Source organism: Astatotilapia calliptera, chromosome 8 (genome assembly GCF_964374335.1).
Source record: "Astatotilapia calliptera chromosome 8, fAstCal68.1, whole genome shotgun sequence".
In the NCBI taxonomy this organism is placed as follows: domain Eukaryota; kingdom Metazoa; phylum Chordata; class Actinopteri; order Cichliformes; family Cichlidae; genus Astatotilapia; species Astatotilapia calliptera.
The window spans coordinates 29,324,609-29,337,392 of NC_137429.1; the positions used below are offsets into that span (position 1 = coordinate 29,324,609).

At 42.3% G+C, this 12,784-nt stretch overlaps 1 protein-coding gene across 1 annotated transcript; it reads right to left on the reverse strand.

Annotated features, from left to right (window-relative positions):
• Positions 1–4,947: 4,947 nt before the first annotated feature.
• Positions 4,948–6,901, reverse strand: LOC145430516 (uncharacterized). Its single transcript, XM_080305729.1, is given in 4 exon segments — positions 4,948–6,068; positions 6,070–6,307; positions 6,309–6,482; positions 6,768–6,901. Coding segments are annotated over 4 exon segments (840 nt in total). The 3' UTR covers positions 4,948–5,774.
• Between the last annotated feature and the right edge of the window lie 5,883 nt (positions 6,902–12,784).

Sequence of the window (12,784 nt, forward strand, 5' to 3'; positions counted from 1 at the left end):
CACGTTTCGCCTACTTTTCTTTGTCTTAGCCTGTTCCATCGCCTGCCCGCCTACCTAGGATTTTGTGTTGACTATTGTGGATCCGCGACGGAGTGCTACGTACCATCAGGCGGCGTTCACCGCAGCGGCTGTGGTTTGGGTGGTCAAGTAAGCTCTCCAACTCTCTCCGTCCACTTGTGTTTAACGTTCGGCTATCAACGGTATGTCATAAGCCCTGTTTTGTTCCCTGTTGTCAGGTAGCTCCGGTGCGTCTGCTGCCTACCTGCATGCTTCGGCTCCGTCTCATCGCCGCGGTGTTTACCTCCTGGCACATTTTTATTTATCACTGTATATAGCCCCTTCCCTTGTAAATATTCCCCCTTACTCGTGTATATAAAAACTTGCATCACTAACTATTCTGCGTCCGTGTGTGTTTCTGCCACGTAATCCATCTGTGTAATCCAGCCCACCTAACAGGAAGTGATAACAGAGCTGTACGTTTTAATTTGTTTCCAAAACCCCGCAGTCAGGACATGCTATATTGTATTTAGATAGAAGCTAGCGAGCTAACTCCCTGCTAACTTCTAACTCCGTTAAATGTCATAAATTCCGTTTTCATGGATGCCTGGATGTTAAACTCAATTGTTACACCTGGTAGAGCAGAACGCTGATCATTTTATTAAAGATGAAAGACTTTAGACAGTTTTTCAACTCTCAGTAATGCCATAGTGATGTTTGATATATGGACCTGCAGCGGAGTTTAGGCCCAGACACGGCTAGTGACGTCAGACTGAACAACCGGATTCCACACTGCATCTTTTTGTCTGTCTTTGATCATTTTTTTTATTGCCCTGTACAGTCTCTTATATCCTGTTTTTTATTTTATATTAAAATACCTGTCACTTTGCTGCTGGAACACATGATTTCCCAGTGAGGGATATTCTATTCTATTCTATTTCATATTTGAGATATAATGTTCCCATATAAAACTTGTAATCAGATCAGACTTTGTAATGACAGCATTACTGACTAAATTACTGCATTTCTTTTTAAAAATGTATTGTTAATAATACAGAAAATTATTATCCACAGAATATTTTTCTTTGTATTTATGCCTGCAGTGTACTCTTCCCCATGGTCTTTAGAATTTTCAACAATTTTAAACAAAATTCAAACAGAGAAGAGGAAATGACTAAGAACAAACAAACAAAACTCTGTTTCAGAGACTTTGCTTTAGTCTAGACTTCCTGAAACTGATATTTTAGGTGAGCTATGATTTAACATGCACTAGGTGCTTTTCCCTGATTTGTCACATGACACTTTCCCAGAAGAAGACAAAGACTTTTAAATGGATGAGAATTTCAGATGAACTTTGTTGTCTGCGATGTATTAGAAGATGCAGTCCAAATGAAGTGATGAACAGATGGGCTCTGAAACTCTTCATATAAACCGTTCCTCTGCCTATGATCCATCAGCTGTTTTACAGCTACTCTTTTAAGGAGCTAAACTAATCATATTAAAGACTGAAGCGTTAATTAGTCTGCTCAAAGACTCAACTTTGAGCAGTGTTGTCAGAGTGGGACCTGTTAGCCAGAAGTTAAAACTGAAAGATCAATCAGAGACAGGAAGTCTAAATAGATTAGTTGTATTAAAGGTAGCTGTATATAATGGTATGTCTATGGGATGGTTATGAATAAGTTTTTCACTAATGGTTAACATTTTATTTCTGATGAAATTCATTAAATGAATAATAGTTAAAGGTTAAAAGAATGTCCGGCTCGACAGAGCTCTGGATCTTTGTCAGCCTGGTTACAGTGCTGAGAAAAAGGCCAGCTCCTCCTGTATAACACTGAATAATGCTTATTCCAATGAACTTCAGTGACTGACACGACTTCTAAGCATCTATCTGTATATATCTTCAACTTAAAAGAAACCTGAACATGACTATTTGATGACTGACATCACTTCTTACATCTTTCCCCATAAGTCAGAGCGGTTCCCACAAAGTGACTCCAAACAAACAGTTTTGTCTTCAGAGCGTTAGGACATGAGCAATGCACACACACAAACACACACACACACACACACACACACACACACACACTAATAAAGTGAACTGATGAATGGGTCTACTTTCAGTAAGGTGGCGTTTGTAGTGGAATGATCCGTCATTTAGTAGAGATGGCCTGATGTTATAAGAGACTGAGAGAAAACAGAGAAGAGACGGATGACGAGGTGAATGAGACCATAACAGATCCATAGCCAATATTTCCACATCACTGGCTGTTGCTGTTTTGAACAATAAACACACACACATGCAACAGTCTGCGTGGGTGAGCCACGTTACAAAACAAGCTGTTGCACCAACTGGTCAGAGACGTTCCCTTTCTCAAAGGCAACTAAGCCATACTTCGTCACATCAATACTTTACGAAATTTTGATTTAAATGTCAACATTTAGATAAGAATAACATTAGGATCCAGGGAATTCAAGGTCAGTTGTGCCTTTGTGTAAATGCACATTGTTTGAAAGGACTAACACAATATGGGTTAGGAGGCAGGCACACCCACGAGGCTGTTGGTGGGACACTGGTGCAGCGGTGCTGCCTGAGCAAGAAGTTTTTGATTGGCTGATTCTTCTTGAGTGGAGTTTGCATGTTCCTCCTGTGCCTGTGTGGGTCCTCTTCAGGCGTAAACACAGCTGAACGATGGGGTGGCTGTAGCTCAGGCGGTAGAGCACAAGGTGATCGGAAGGTTGGTGGTTCGATTCCTGGCTTCCCCCAGACTGCATGCCAAATATCCTCGGGCAAGAGACTAACCCCAGATTGCTCTCCAATGCATCCATCGAAGTATGAATGTGTGTGTGAATGTTAGTTAGAAAGCACTAAGAAAACGTGCTTGTGCACAAGTTGTGTAAAGTGCTTTAGGTGTAGAAAAGAGCTATATAAGAACCAGTCCATTTAGCTGAACCAAAGCATAACTAGAATAAGACTTTTTATGAACCACTCAGCCTTTCTGTAGTGTCACCTTTGGGACCGCTGCTAATTGTCTCAACCTCGCTTTTATTGAGGGGCAATTATGACACACCAGTCATTGTTTGCAACATCACCTTTTTCTGTGCTCGACCACATATTTGACAAATTCACACATGTCGTGGATCTTACAATACCAGACTATTTTTAGCAGCATGACTTGTAAATACTTGACTTGCACACATAGATCCACATACACACAAACGGAGAGTAAGAACTTGCAATCATCTTTGACCTATGATTTGGCTTTGATCAGTCGGTCTCACTTCCTTGTTTTGGATGTGTGGATTCCCCTCATGACACACCACTGCTTCTGCTTATGGCAATAACAAATCATGAGATATCAATCACTCCATTTATGGCCAAAATACTTAATGTTCAGCAGCCCCTGTGACATAAAGCTAAGATTTGTCCTTTGTAATCATCACAAATCAGGTAATGCTGGCAATGCTGACAATGTGGTGCAGGAATTTGCTCTTTGCCCAGTTCAACAATGTGCAATAGTGACTGATTGTACATATTAAAAGCAGATGCAACTGATAAATGTTGATTGGTTGACAAGTGGGCTGGAAGGGAGCAGGGAGTCACTGGGGAGTTCACAGGAAACGGGAGAACTGCGAAAAAATTTCAAAAAATAAAAAATGAAACCACAGACAGTGGCTGCAGTGGACTCTTCGTTGTTTTTAACACGGCTGTACTTCAGCTCTCTGTATGCTATAACTTTGCTCTCCTCCCCAGCTGGCTCACGGGCCAACAACAACATGAGCAACAGTGGCCCATAGACCGGTTATAGCACATATACAGAGCTCACTGCAGGCAGACCGACGGGCCCTGGAGCAGAGCAGACAGCAAACACTTGCTCTGTTCGACCTTAAGTTCTGTTTTAAAGCTGAAGGCTGACAAGATCAGTTTTATTGCTTAAATGACACATTTTGACCTGTGGTTTTCATCACGGTTAACACCGCTGAGTACAGAGTATTTAGATAATAACGAAATTAGATATCCTTTATTTGGATCTCTCAGCATGAGATCCAAAAAGATGTCAGTGAAAGGCTAAAAAACTAAATAAACCTATGAGAGAAATATCAGAAACTTTAGGAGTCTAAATAAACTATCTTGTACATTCAGGCCTGGAAGAACGCAGGGGACAACCAAAATGGTGCCAGGGTCTATCCGTCCTCCTAGACTTCTGCCCTGGGTTTGTTTGTTTCTGTCTGTCTCATCTCTCTGTGTTTGTTTGTGTGCTTCTGTGTTCATGGGTGGAACTCATCGCTGGTCCCTGCCCTTGACTGAGCACACCTGCTCTGCGTGAAGCCACCATCAGGATCAATCTTCGTTGGGCTGTTAAACTGAAACGCTTAGTTGAAACCCTCACTCCAGCTACTCTGTGTGCTTTTGCGCTGCCTCTGCTGTTGTGGATTCTGACCTTCTGCCTTCCATGTGCACAGGTTCCTAGAAAGTGGTGAGCCCAACCCTGAGTTCATGTTTGGACCACCATTGCCGCTGTCACATTTGTGGTTGTTGTAAATTATTTAATGACTGTAAATAAACGTACTGAACTGATCTTCCGAGTCTGCGCTCGAGTCCACCCGTCCTTTAGCCTTGACAAATCTTTCTTTGGTTAAGAATGACCCTTTCATATAAATCGAGAACAAAGCGCACTCTCAGATAGGTAGGCATATCATTGTCCTAGTCTATAATCAAGCAATGCCTCCATGTATGTAAATACAGAGGATTTACAATGAAGTGGAGAAGGAAATCACATGTTGGAGGCAATGTGTATGTAATGGGCATGTTGCCTGTGGAACCCAGTCCCAAGTGTAATACTGATGGAAGCAGCAGGATGCACGATGCAAGAGAAACATGTATGTGTCCCACACGTGGGGAATTTTTTGGTCATGGCAGAAAGTACAAGAGCAGTAAAAAATTCAGAGAACAAAGAGAAAAACAACAGAATAGAATAAGATCAACAGAATAACAAACTTAGATACAAAATAGAAACAATACTATATGCAATAGAATAAGTACTATACAAATAGAATAAAATACTTTGTTACATAGGGAAAATTGCACATCAAGGAGACAGGGTGAGAGTTACAACTGTGTATGGGATGTGTGTGTGTGTGTGTGTGTGTGTGTGTGTGTGTGTGTGTGTGTGTGTGTGTGTGTGTGTGTGTGTGTGTGTGTGTGTGTGTGTGTGGTCCTCTGCAGAGACCATGTTGCAGGATGAATTCTGAGGTGTATTCAGTAGTATAGTCTACTCAGATTTAGCCAAATTATTCAGAAATCACTGGACAGCACTTCACTGTGAAGATGTCTAATCACAGAAAGCATACCACAGTGTATCTCATCATGTTATAGCCTTATTCCAAAAGGGACTAAAATTGTGTCCCACCTTAAAATTCTGCACACAATACCTCATAATGACAAAGTGAAAAAAGTTTGTTTGAAAGTCTTCCAAATTTTGTTAAAAATGAAAAAAAAAAAAAGAATCATATGACATATAGATAAGTATTCAACAAAAGCAAGTATTTTTTAGTATAATGCCACAAGCATTGTACTCAACTGTTATTTTGGGACAGTTTCTCCCATTCCTCTTTGCCGTCTCCATCAGGTTGAATGAGGATAAGAGAGCGCAGGCCTTTTCAGATCTGTCCAGAGATGCTTAGTTGGGTTCAAGTCTGGGCTCTGGCTGGGCCACTCAGGAAGAATCACAGAATGGTCCTGAAACCACTCCTTTGTTATCTTGGCTGTGTGCTTAGGGTCATTGTTCTGCTGGAAGATGAGCCTTCACCCCAGTCTGAGGTCCAAAGTCCTCTGGAGCAGGGAGGATATTTCTGTATCTTGCTGCATTCATCTCTGTGACCCTAACTAGTCTCCGAGTTCCAAACTGAGTCTCCGAGCTGCCAAAAGAAATACCCTCAGTGTGATGCTGGCACCATTATGCTTCACTGTAGAGATGTTATTGGCCAGGTGATAAGCAGCACCTGGTCTCCTCCAGATATGATGCTTGGCATTCAGACCAAAGAATTCATCAGACCAGAGAATTTGTTTCTCTAAGGCGTCTGAGAATCCTTTAGATGTCTTTTGGCAAACTCCAGGCAGGCTGTCATGTGCCTTTTACTGAGGAGTGGCCTTCATCTGGCCAATGTACCATATAGGCCTGACTGATGGAGTGCTGCAGAAACAGTTTTCCTTCAGGAAGGTTCTCCTCTCTCCACAGAGCAATGCTGTAGCTTTGTCAGACCATCATGTTCTCGGTCATCTTCTTGACTACCCCGATCACTCAGACTGGAGAGACCGCCTACAGGCAGCCCTAGTCATTCCAAACTTTTCCCATTTGCAGATGATGGAGGCCACTGTGCTTATTGGGACATTCAGTGCTGCACAAATGTTTCTGTTCTGACTATTGTCAAGTTTGTACGTTTGTTTTGTTTGGGTAGTCCACTGGCCCTTTAAGAGAAAGGCATGGCTGTGTGCGGACAGGAGAAGTGTCAGAAAGACTCAGACAATCGACTGATTAATGTGATCTATTCTGTGAGAGGCTGATAAAAAGGCATTCCCTGTGAGTATGCATTATTATTCTGCACTTTATGTTGATTAATAGCAGTTACTTAGATGCTGTATTACGCATGCTAATTCATGGTTTGTAGACAGTTGTTTGGTGTTAGCATTAGCACTTGGTCACGCAGCTCCTCAAGTAATTATTTTAGTTTTTCACTCATATACACTGTATTTTGTTGTTACAGTTTCACACCTGCCATATAAAGCAAAGTCTAAACCCACTCTGGCGTCAGCGACTTTTGTGTGGAGGTGTTTAACTCCTGGATAGTAGAAAGTGGTTCTACGAGGCCAGTACAGTTTCTGTTCCCTTCCCCCGGTCTGTGCCATGCTACGATGATGTCTCAGAGGTGTTCAGACAATTTCTTAAACTTCATGGCTTTGTTTGTGATGTGACATGTCTTCTATGGAGCCTGTGTATGTGCCTTTCCAAATCACTGCGAATGAACAGAGTTTACCACTGGTTGACTCCAATCAAGCTGGCATGTACAAATCAACTCAAGATTGTTTATGGTGCGATTAGGCCAGGGTGAGGCAACTCGAGGCCTCAAGTGCCCGTGTCCTGCATGTTTTAGATGTGTCTTTAATTTAACACAGCTTATTTAAATGGCTAAATTACCTCCCCAACATGTCTTGAAGCTCTCCAGAGGCCTGGAAATAAACGAATCATTTGATTTGGGTGTGTTGACACAGGGTGAGATCTAAAACCTGCAGGACACCGGCCCTCGAGGCCTGGAGTTGCCTACTTCTGGATTAGGCTATTCATTTCTGACTTTACCGATTATTTATGCTAAGCTATGCTAACAATGTCTAGACTTTTATTTTATAGATACTGGTTATATTTCAGGAGCAGCACAGCCAGTGGTTAGTGATCTTGCATATATAGCAAGAAGGTCCTGAATCCACTGCTTTTCTGTATAGAGTTTGAATGTTCTCCCCATATCTGCATGGGTTATCTCCGGGTACTCCAGCTTCCTCCCAGTGTTCAAAGAAACAGTCCAAAAACATGCAGTTAGTAATTTTAGGTTAACTTCTGACTTTAAATTGATGGTAGGTGTGATCATGGATGGTTGTATCTGTGTTGGCCCTGTAATAAACGGTCAGCCTGTCTTGGGTTTTAGACCTAGACAGACGTAGATAGGTCTCTCACCTGATGGCAGCTGGGATAGGCCCCACCCCTTCCACCCCACAACCTTCAATTGGACAAGTGAAAGAAAAAGGATGCTTACTTTCATTATTAGTGATGAGATCACCGTCTCTGTTAGTAGGAAGCGGAGCTGTCTTGGCCTGATTTTTAAAAACAGAACAAAATACATCATTTCTCAAATGTCTTCCAGTTGTAACCTTTTCTTTTCTGTTCTTAATTAAATTAAAGATTAAACTACCATTGACATAGCCTCTAAATCCTGTCTGCCATTGTAGCTGGCCCTCTATGTATAGATTCATGCTTTAATGACACTATTATCGTGGTCAGAGGAAATGATTCATCACAAACGTGTGTGTGTGTGTGTGTGTGTGTGTGTGTGTGTGTGTGTGTGTGTGTGTGTGTGTGTGTGTGTGTGTGTGTGTGTGTGTGTTTATACTAGATGCGTACAGATCATGACTCAGGCAGGAAATTATTTTTATGATCTTTTAGAGATGGAGGCTCAATTATTGAATGGATAATACAATATAATATGTGAACAATGTCCCCACTACACCACTACACAAAGACACGCACACAGAGCACGAGAGCCTGGCAAAGAAGAGCATCCAAACAACCTCTTGAACAAACATACTGTGCTTTCTCTCCCTGCCACTCCACCTGTATCAGTCCTGTTCCATGTTTTTCTTCTCATATTCTTTGGTCTTTTCATCATCCATGCATCACTCTATTTTCTTCTACTTCGTCATCCCTCTAAAACTTGATCATTATTATAATTTAGCCAGGGGTTTCTTTTTGGTCTTGTTCAACATAGAAGTTTTCACCATCACATCAAACTTGCAGTTTTTCCTACAAACTACATGTTACTGCTTTATTTTTATCCAGTTCAATTGATCAGACTTGAAATGCACGCACAGAACAATAGGAGGAAGCAAGGGGATGTAATACACACTCAAAAATGACAATTTTACAGTGTAACAACCAACATTCTGATGATTTTGGCACCATTAAGCTAAACGATGTTGGGTGACTAGGAACAAAGGTGGTGTGATGTTTTTATATTATATTTGAGTGACTTTGACTTTGATATCTGAACTGAAAGGCAGATGTAGTTACTCATTTGTTGCTGACTGCAGTTTGGCTGCTACCATGTTGGATTTTTTGAGACATATTTGAAAGAGAGATTGAAGTGCTAAAATATTAGCTGAGGATTGCAAATTTGATTAGCAAGCTGCACTTGGAAACTGCACTTAGCACTTAGTGCTGGGCTACTAAAATACTAGAACTTTATTTTTTTTAAAAAGCAGAAGAACTAATTTCCTGGATTGTCCACATTGTCAGATAATAACATTTGAAATTCTCCAAAAAGTTTTAGGGCCCTATTGAACAATGTGGAAGATTCTGACCTTGCTTCAGCGAGGTGGGTTTCCTGGGGAAAGAGGGGGCAGGAAGGCTAAGTGTAGGCTGCAGAGATCCATGTGGTAGTGAGAAGAAGAAAGAAAACAGCTTGAGTTCTTACCAGAGTGCAGGTAAGTTGATTTGTGAGCCAGCAATTCCAAACGGGCCTCTCAGATGAGCAGCTATGAAGAGCATGTGGGAAAAGGGACGGATCAAATGAAACTTTGAAAGGATTACAAACTGAAGGAGCTGAAGAATCACCACATCAATGGAAACAGTCTGGCACCATGTGTCTTTGTTATACTTGCCTTCAGGTGAAGACCTGAGTCAAGAACAAGAAACTCAAACAAAAAAAACCAAAATGCAGTTCTGTCGAATCACAACACCTTAACAAATCCTCACATATTTTAGGACATGCTAATGGTAAATGGACTGATTCTTATATAGCGCTTTTTTACTCTCCCGGAGTACTCAAAGCACTCTATACAACTCGCCACATTCACCCAGCCAAGCACTACTTCTATACTGAGTGCTTTCTAACTACACTCACACACATTCATGCATCGGATGGATGCATCGGAGAGCAACTTGGGGTTAGTATCTTGCCTAAGGATCCTTGGCATGCAGACTGGAGGAGCCTGGGATCGAACCTCCAACCTTTCGATCAGTAGGTGACTTGCTCTACCTCCTGAGCTACAGCCAGGAGCTGTTTTAATGCTGCCTGTCTGATTCCTGCGCATTAGTAGTTTCTGTAGAAGTTGATTACACTGATGAAAAATGTGAGGGGAAGGGTTGTGCTTGAATTTGTTAAGATTTACTAGTTTTGGCCGTCCAACTGGGGTCTGGAGTGTGGGGCCTCCCTGCTGCTGCGGAGTCGAGGCGGTCTGCTTCTCCCCACCGCAGGGAAAAGGGTAACACCACCTGGGTCTGGGTGCAGTTCCCCCTCCAGGGGCAAGGGTACCTAGACCTGGTTCGTAGAGTATGCTTGGGGAGTGTGATCGTGTGTACAGCGTCTCTTTATGTCTGTCTCCACGTTGGTTGAGTGTGGAGTAAGTGCATATGAGAGCATGAGGGGGGGAATGGATGTTTGTATCTGTGTGTGCCTGTATTTCTGTGTCTATATGTCAGGTTGGGTATCAGACGCCACCTCTCTGGGGACATCTCAGGCCCTCCAAGGTTTGGAGGCCTATCTCCCCCCACCACTTCCCCTGCCAGTGGCAGACGCCCTCAGACGTCGGTGCGTTGGTGGTTCTTTGTGTCCGGGGATGGGCGTCCAGGTACACACCAGCTCACTCCTTGGTGGCTGCTTATCGGGGCCTGGAGCCTGGGGCTCGCTCGGGCCACTTCGGCCACCATACCTGCGTCATGCCCTGGAGGACGGGGCAGTGGCCCCCCACACCCTCTAGCAGATCATTACATGAAGGAACCTTTTAAAAAGCACGTCCATGCTCACAGGTGTACACACGGGTGATCACACACACAAACTACACCCTTTTTGGCTCCTACCTCAAAGCACACTGTGTTCTGTTGATCTTACGTGCTGCACAATAATGTTTAATATTTAGTATTTACTGTCATATTCACATAGATCATCGTGATGTTGTTTATTATGTTGCTCTCGTTACTTCTGCTTGTTTTCTCATTCATTCTCAACAGGTGAAATTAAAAAAGTATCTACTGTTATCTATTGTTAGCTAGTTTATTGTGATGGTGTTGTTTTTATTATGTTGCTCTTTGTTGTTTGTTTTCTCTTCTGGTTTTTTATCTCCATACAGGTGATCCAGGTGTTTTGTTTGTTTTTATTTCTTTCTTCCCCCTTTCTCACCGTCTCTTCTCTCCTCTATTTTTCTTTCTTTCATTCTTTCTCCCTGTCCTTTCCCCCAGTCATGTCTGTCCCATCTTTAAAAAACGAAAATAAAATAAATACATAATTTTAATAAAGGTCAATCAAATGGACCAATATGGCAAGGCCATGATGATCCACTTGGTAAAGTAACTCCACTTGGCATCTTTCTTGGCCTTCAGACAACAAATCTGATGGCTAAAGATCCAAATGGAACAGGCAAAAGAATAAAAAAAAGATTTACTAGTTTAAAGTTAGATAGTTAACACTTGCTGACTACGAGATGATTTGAGGAGCATGTCATATTTTGTTTCTTGAAGATATTTGGCCGTAGATGGTATTAATTGAAAAGTTACGAAGCGCTATTACAGTTCCATCTGGATGAGTCACCAATGGCTGGACTAAAATTCCTGGCATTCCATCCAATATTTGTAGTGACATTTTATCCAAACAACAATCAGCTGACATATATTTGTTACTCGTTTTTTGCTATTACTATCCACTGCAATCCTGCTTTGCTGTAGTTTGATACCAGAAATCAAATAACCCTGGCTTGCAGAAATTGTGAATGTGCCAAGGAGATTTTTGCAAACTCAGTCATCTCAGGAATGTTCAACAGGAACTAGAGGACCAGGGATCCCCTCACCTCTCCTCTACTGGTATCCAGCCCACAAAGACCTGTGCAGGTCTTCATCCCCTGATATGCCATCCATCCATCCACTTGTCAGGCTGTGGCAGACCCAGCATCACCAACATACGCGAGCTGCTGTCAGGTTGACTCTTTTCTTACGACAGTCCCTGTCAAAGTGTCCAAGGGCCCCATTGTGCCCTGGAGTGCAGCACCAGCTCAATCTTAGTAGTAGACAAAGTGAAGAGCACTGGAGCCATCCCATCAGTCTCCATTATGAGACAGAGTTAGTGCTCTGCTGTCATATTGCTGTGGTACTCCAAGGGAGATGCTGTCTCATACATCATCAGGGAACAAAGGGCCTGGCTGGGGGTGGGGGTGGAGGAGGTGGGGCCTTCCTGTTGCTCAGACACTCTTACTCTCTCCTTTTAGAGCTCCACAAACATCTGGGGGAAGTTTCACATTGAGCTCAATCCAGACTAAACCTGCATTTTCTGAAAATAAAGCTTCACATTGTGTTTCAGCGTGGTTGGTTCAAACATTGATAATAATGACAATAATGAAGTATTTCAATCAGGGTTTGGACGTGTGTGGCAGCAGTTTGATGTACTTAGCATCAGGTAAATCTTCACGAGCTGTCATATGCAGAATTAATGAAAGGCTGTACAAAATGCACTGTAAAGTTTAATTCAATCCAGTTATATTTACATAGCACTAATCTCCACAAATCAATGTTTCGAGTTGATGGTTGCTCTGATTTGGCGCCATGAATTCAAATCAGTGTTTTCTCTGATTTCTCTGATTTTTTCCTCATTATTATCCAACCAGTTTCCATTTTCTGCAGCAATTCAGAGGTTTGGGCAGTATTTGCAGTTTTGTCTGTATTTAAACAGGAAAAGACGGAGGTAGAGGGTGTGTCTGCGAGAGTGAAGCCTCTGGCATCTGACAAACACAACGTTAGCATAGCAAAAGGCAGCCCTGCTGTCACTACATTATCTGCAGTGAGCCATCCCCCACACAGTTAGAAGTAGTGACAAGTCATGATCAGACCAACTTAGACTCTATTTGAATAAACATTGCGCTCTAATTTGTTTAAGGGCCACAGGGATATGCTACAAATGAAGTTGAACACAGCCAGGCTTTTGTTGTCTTAGCTGGCTCGACAAAGCCAGATAACAGATATGATGATGATGGTTATCA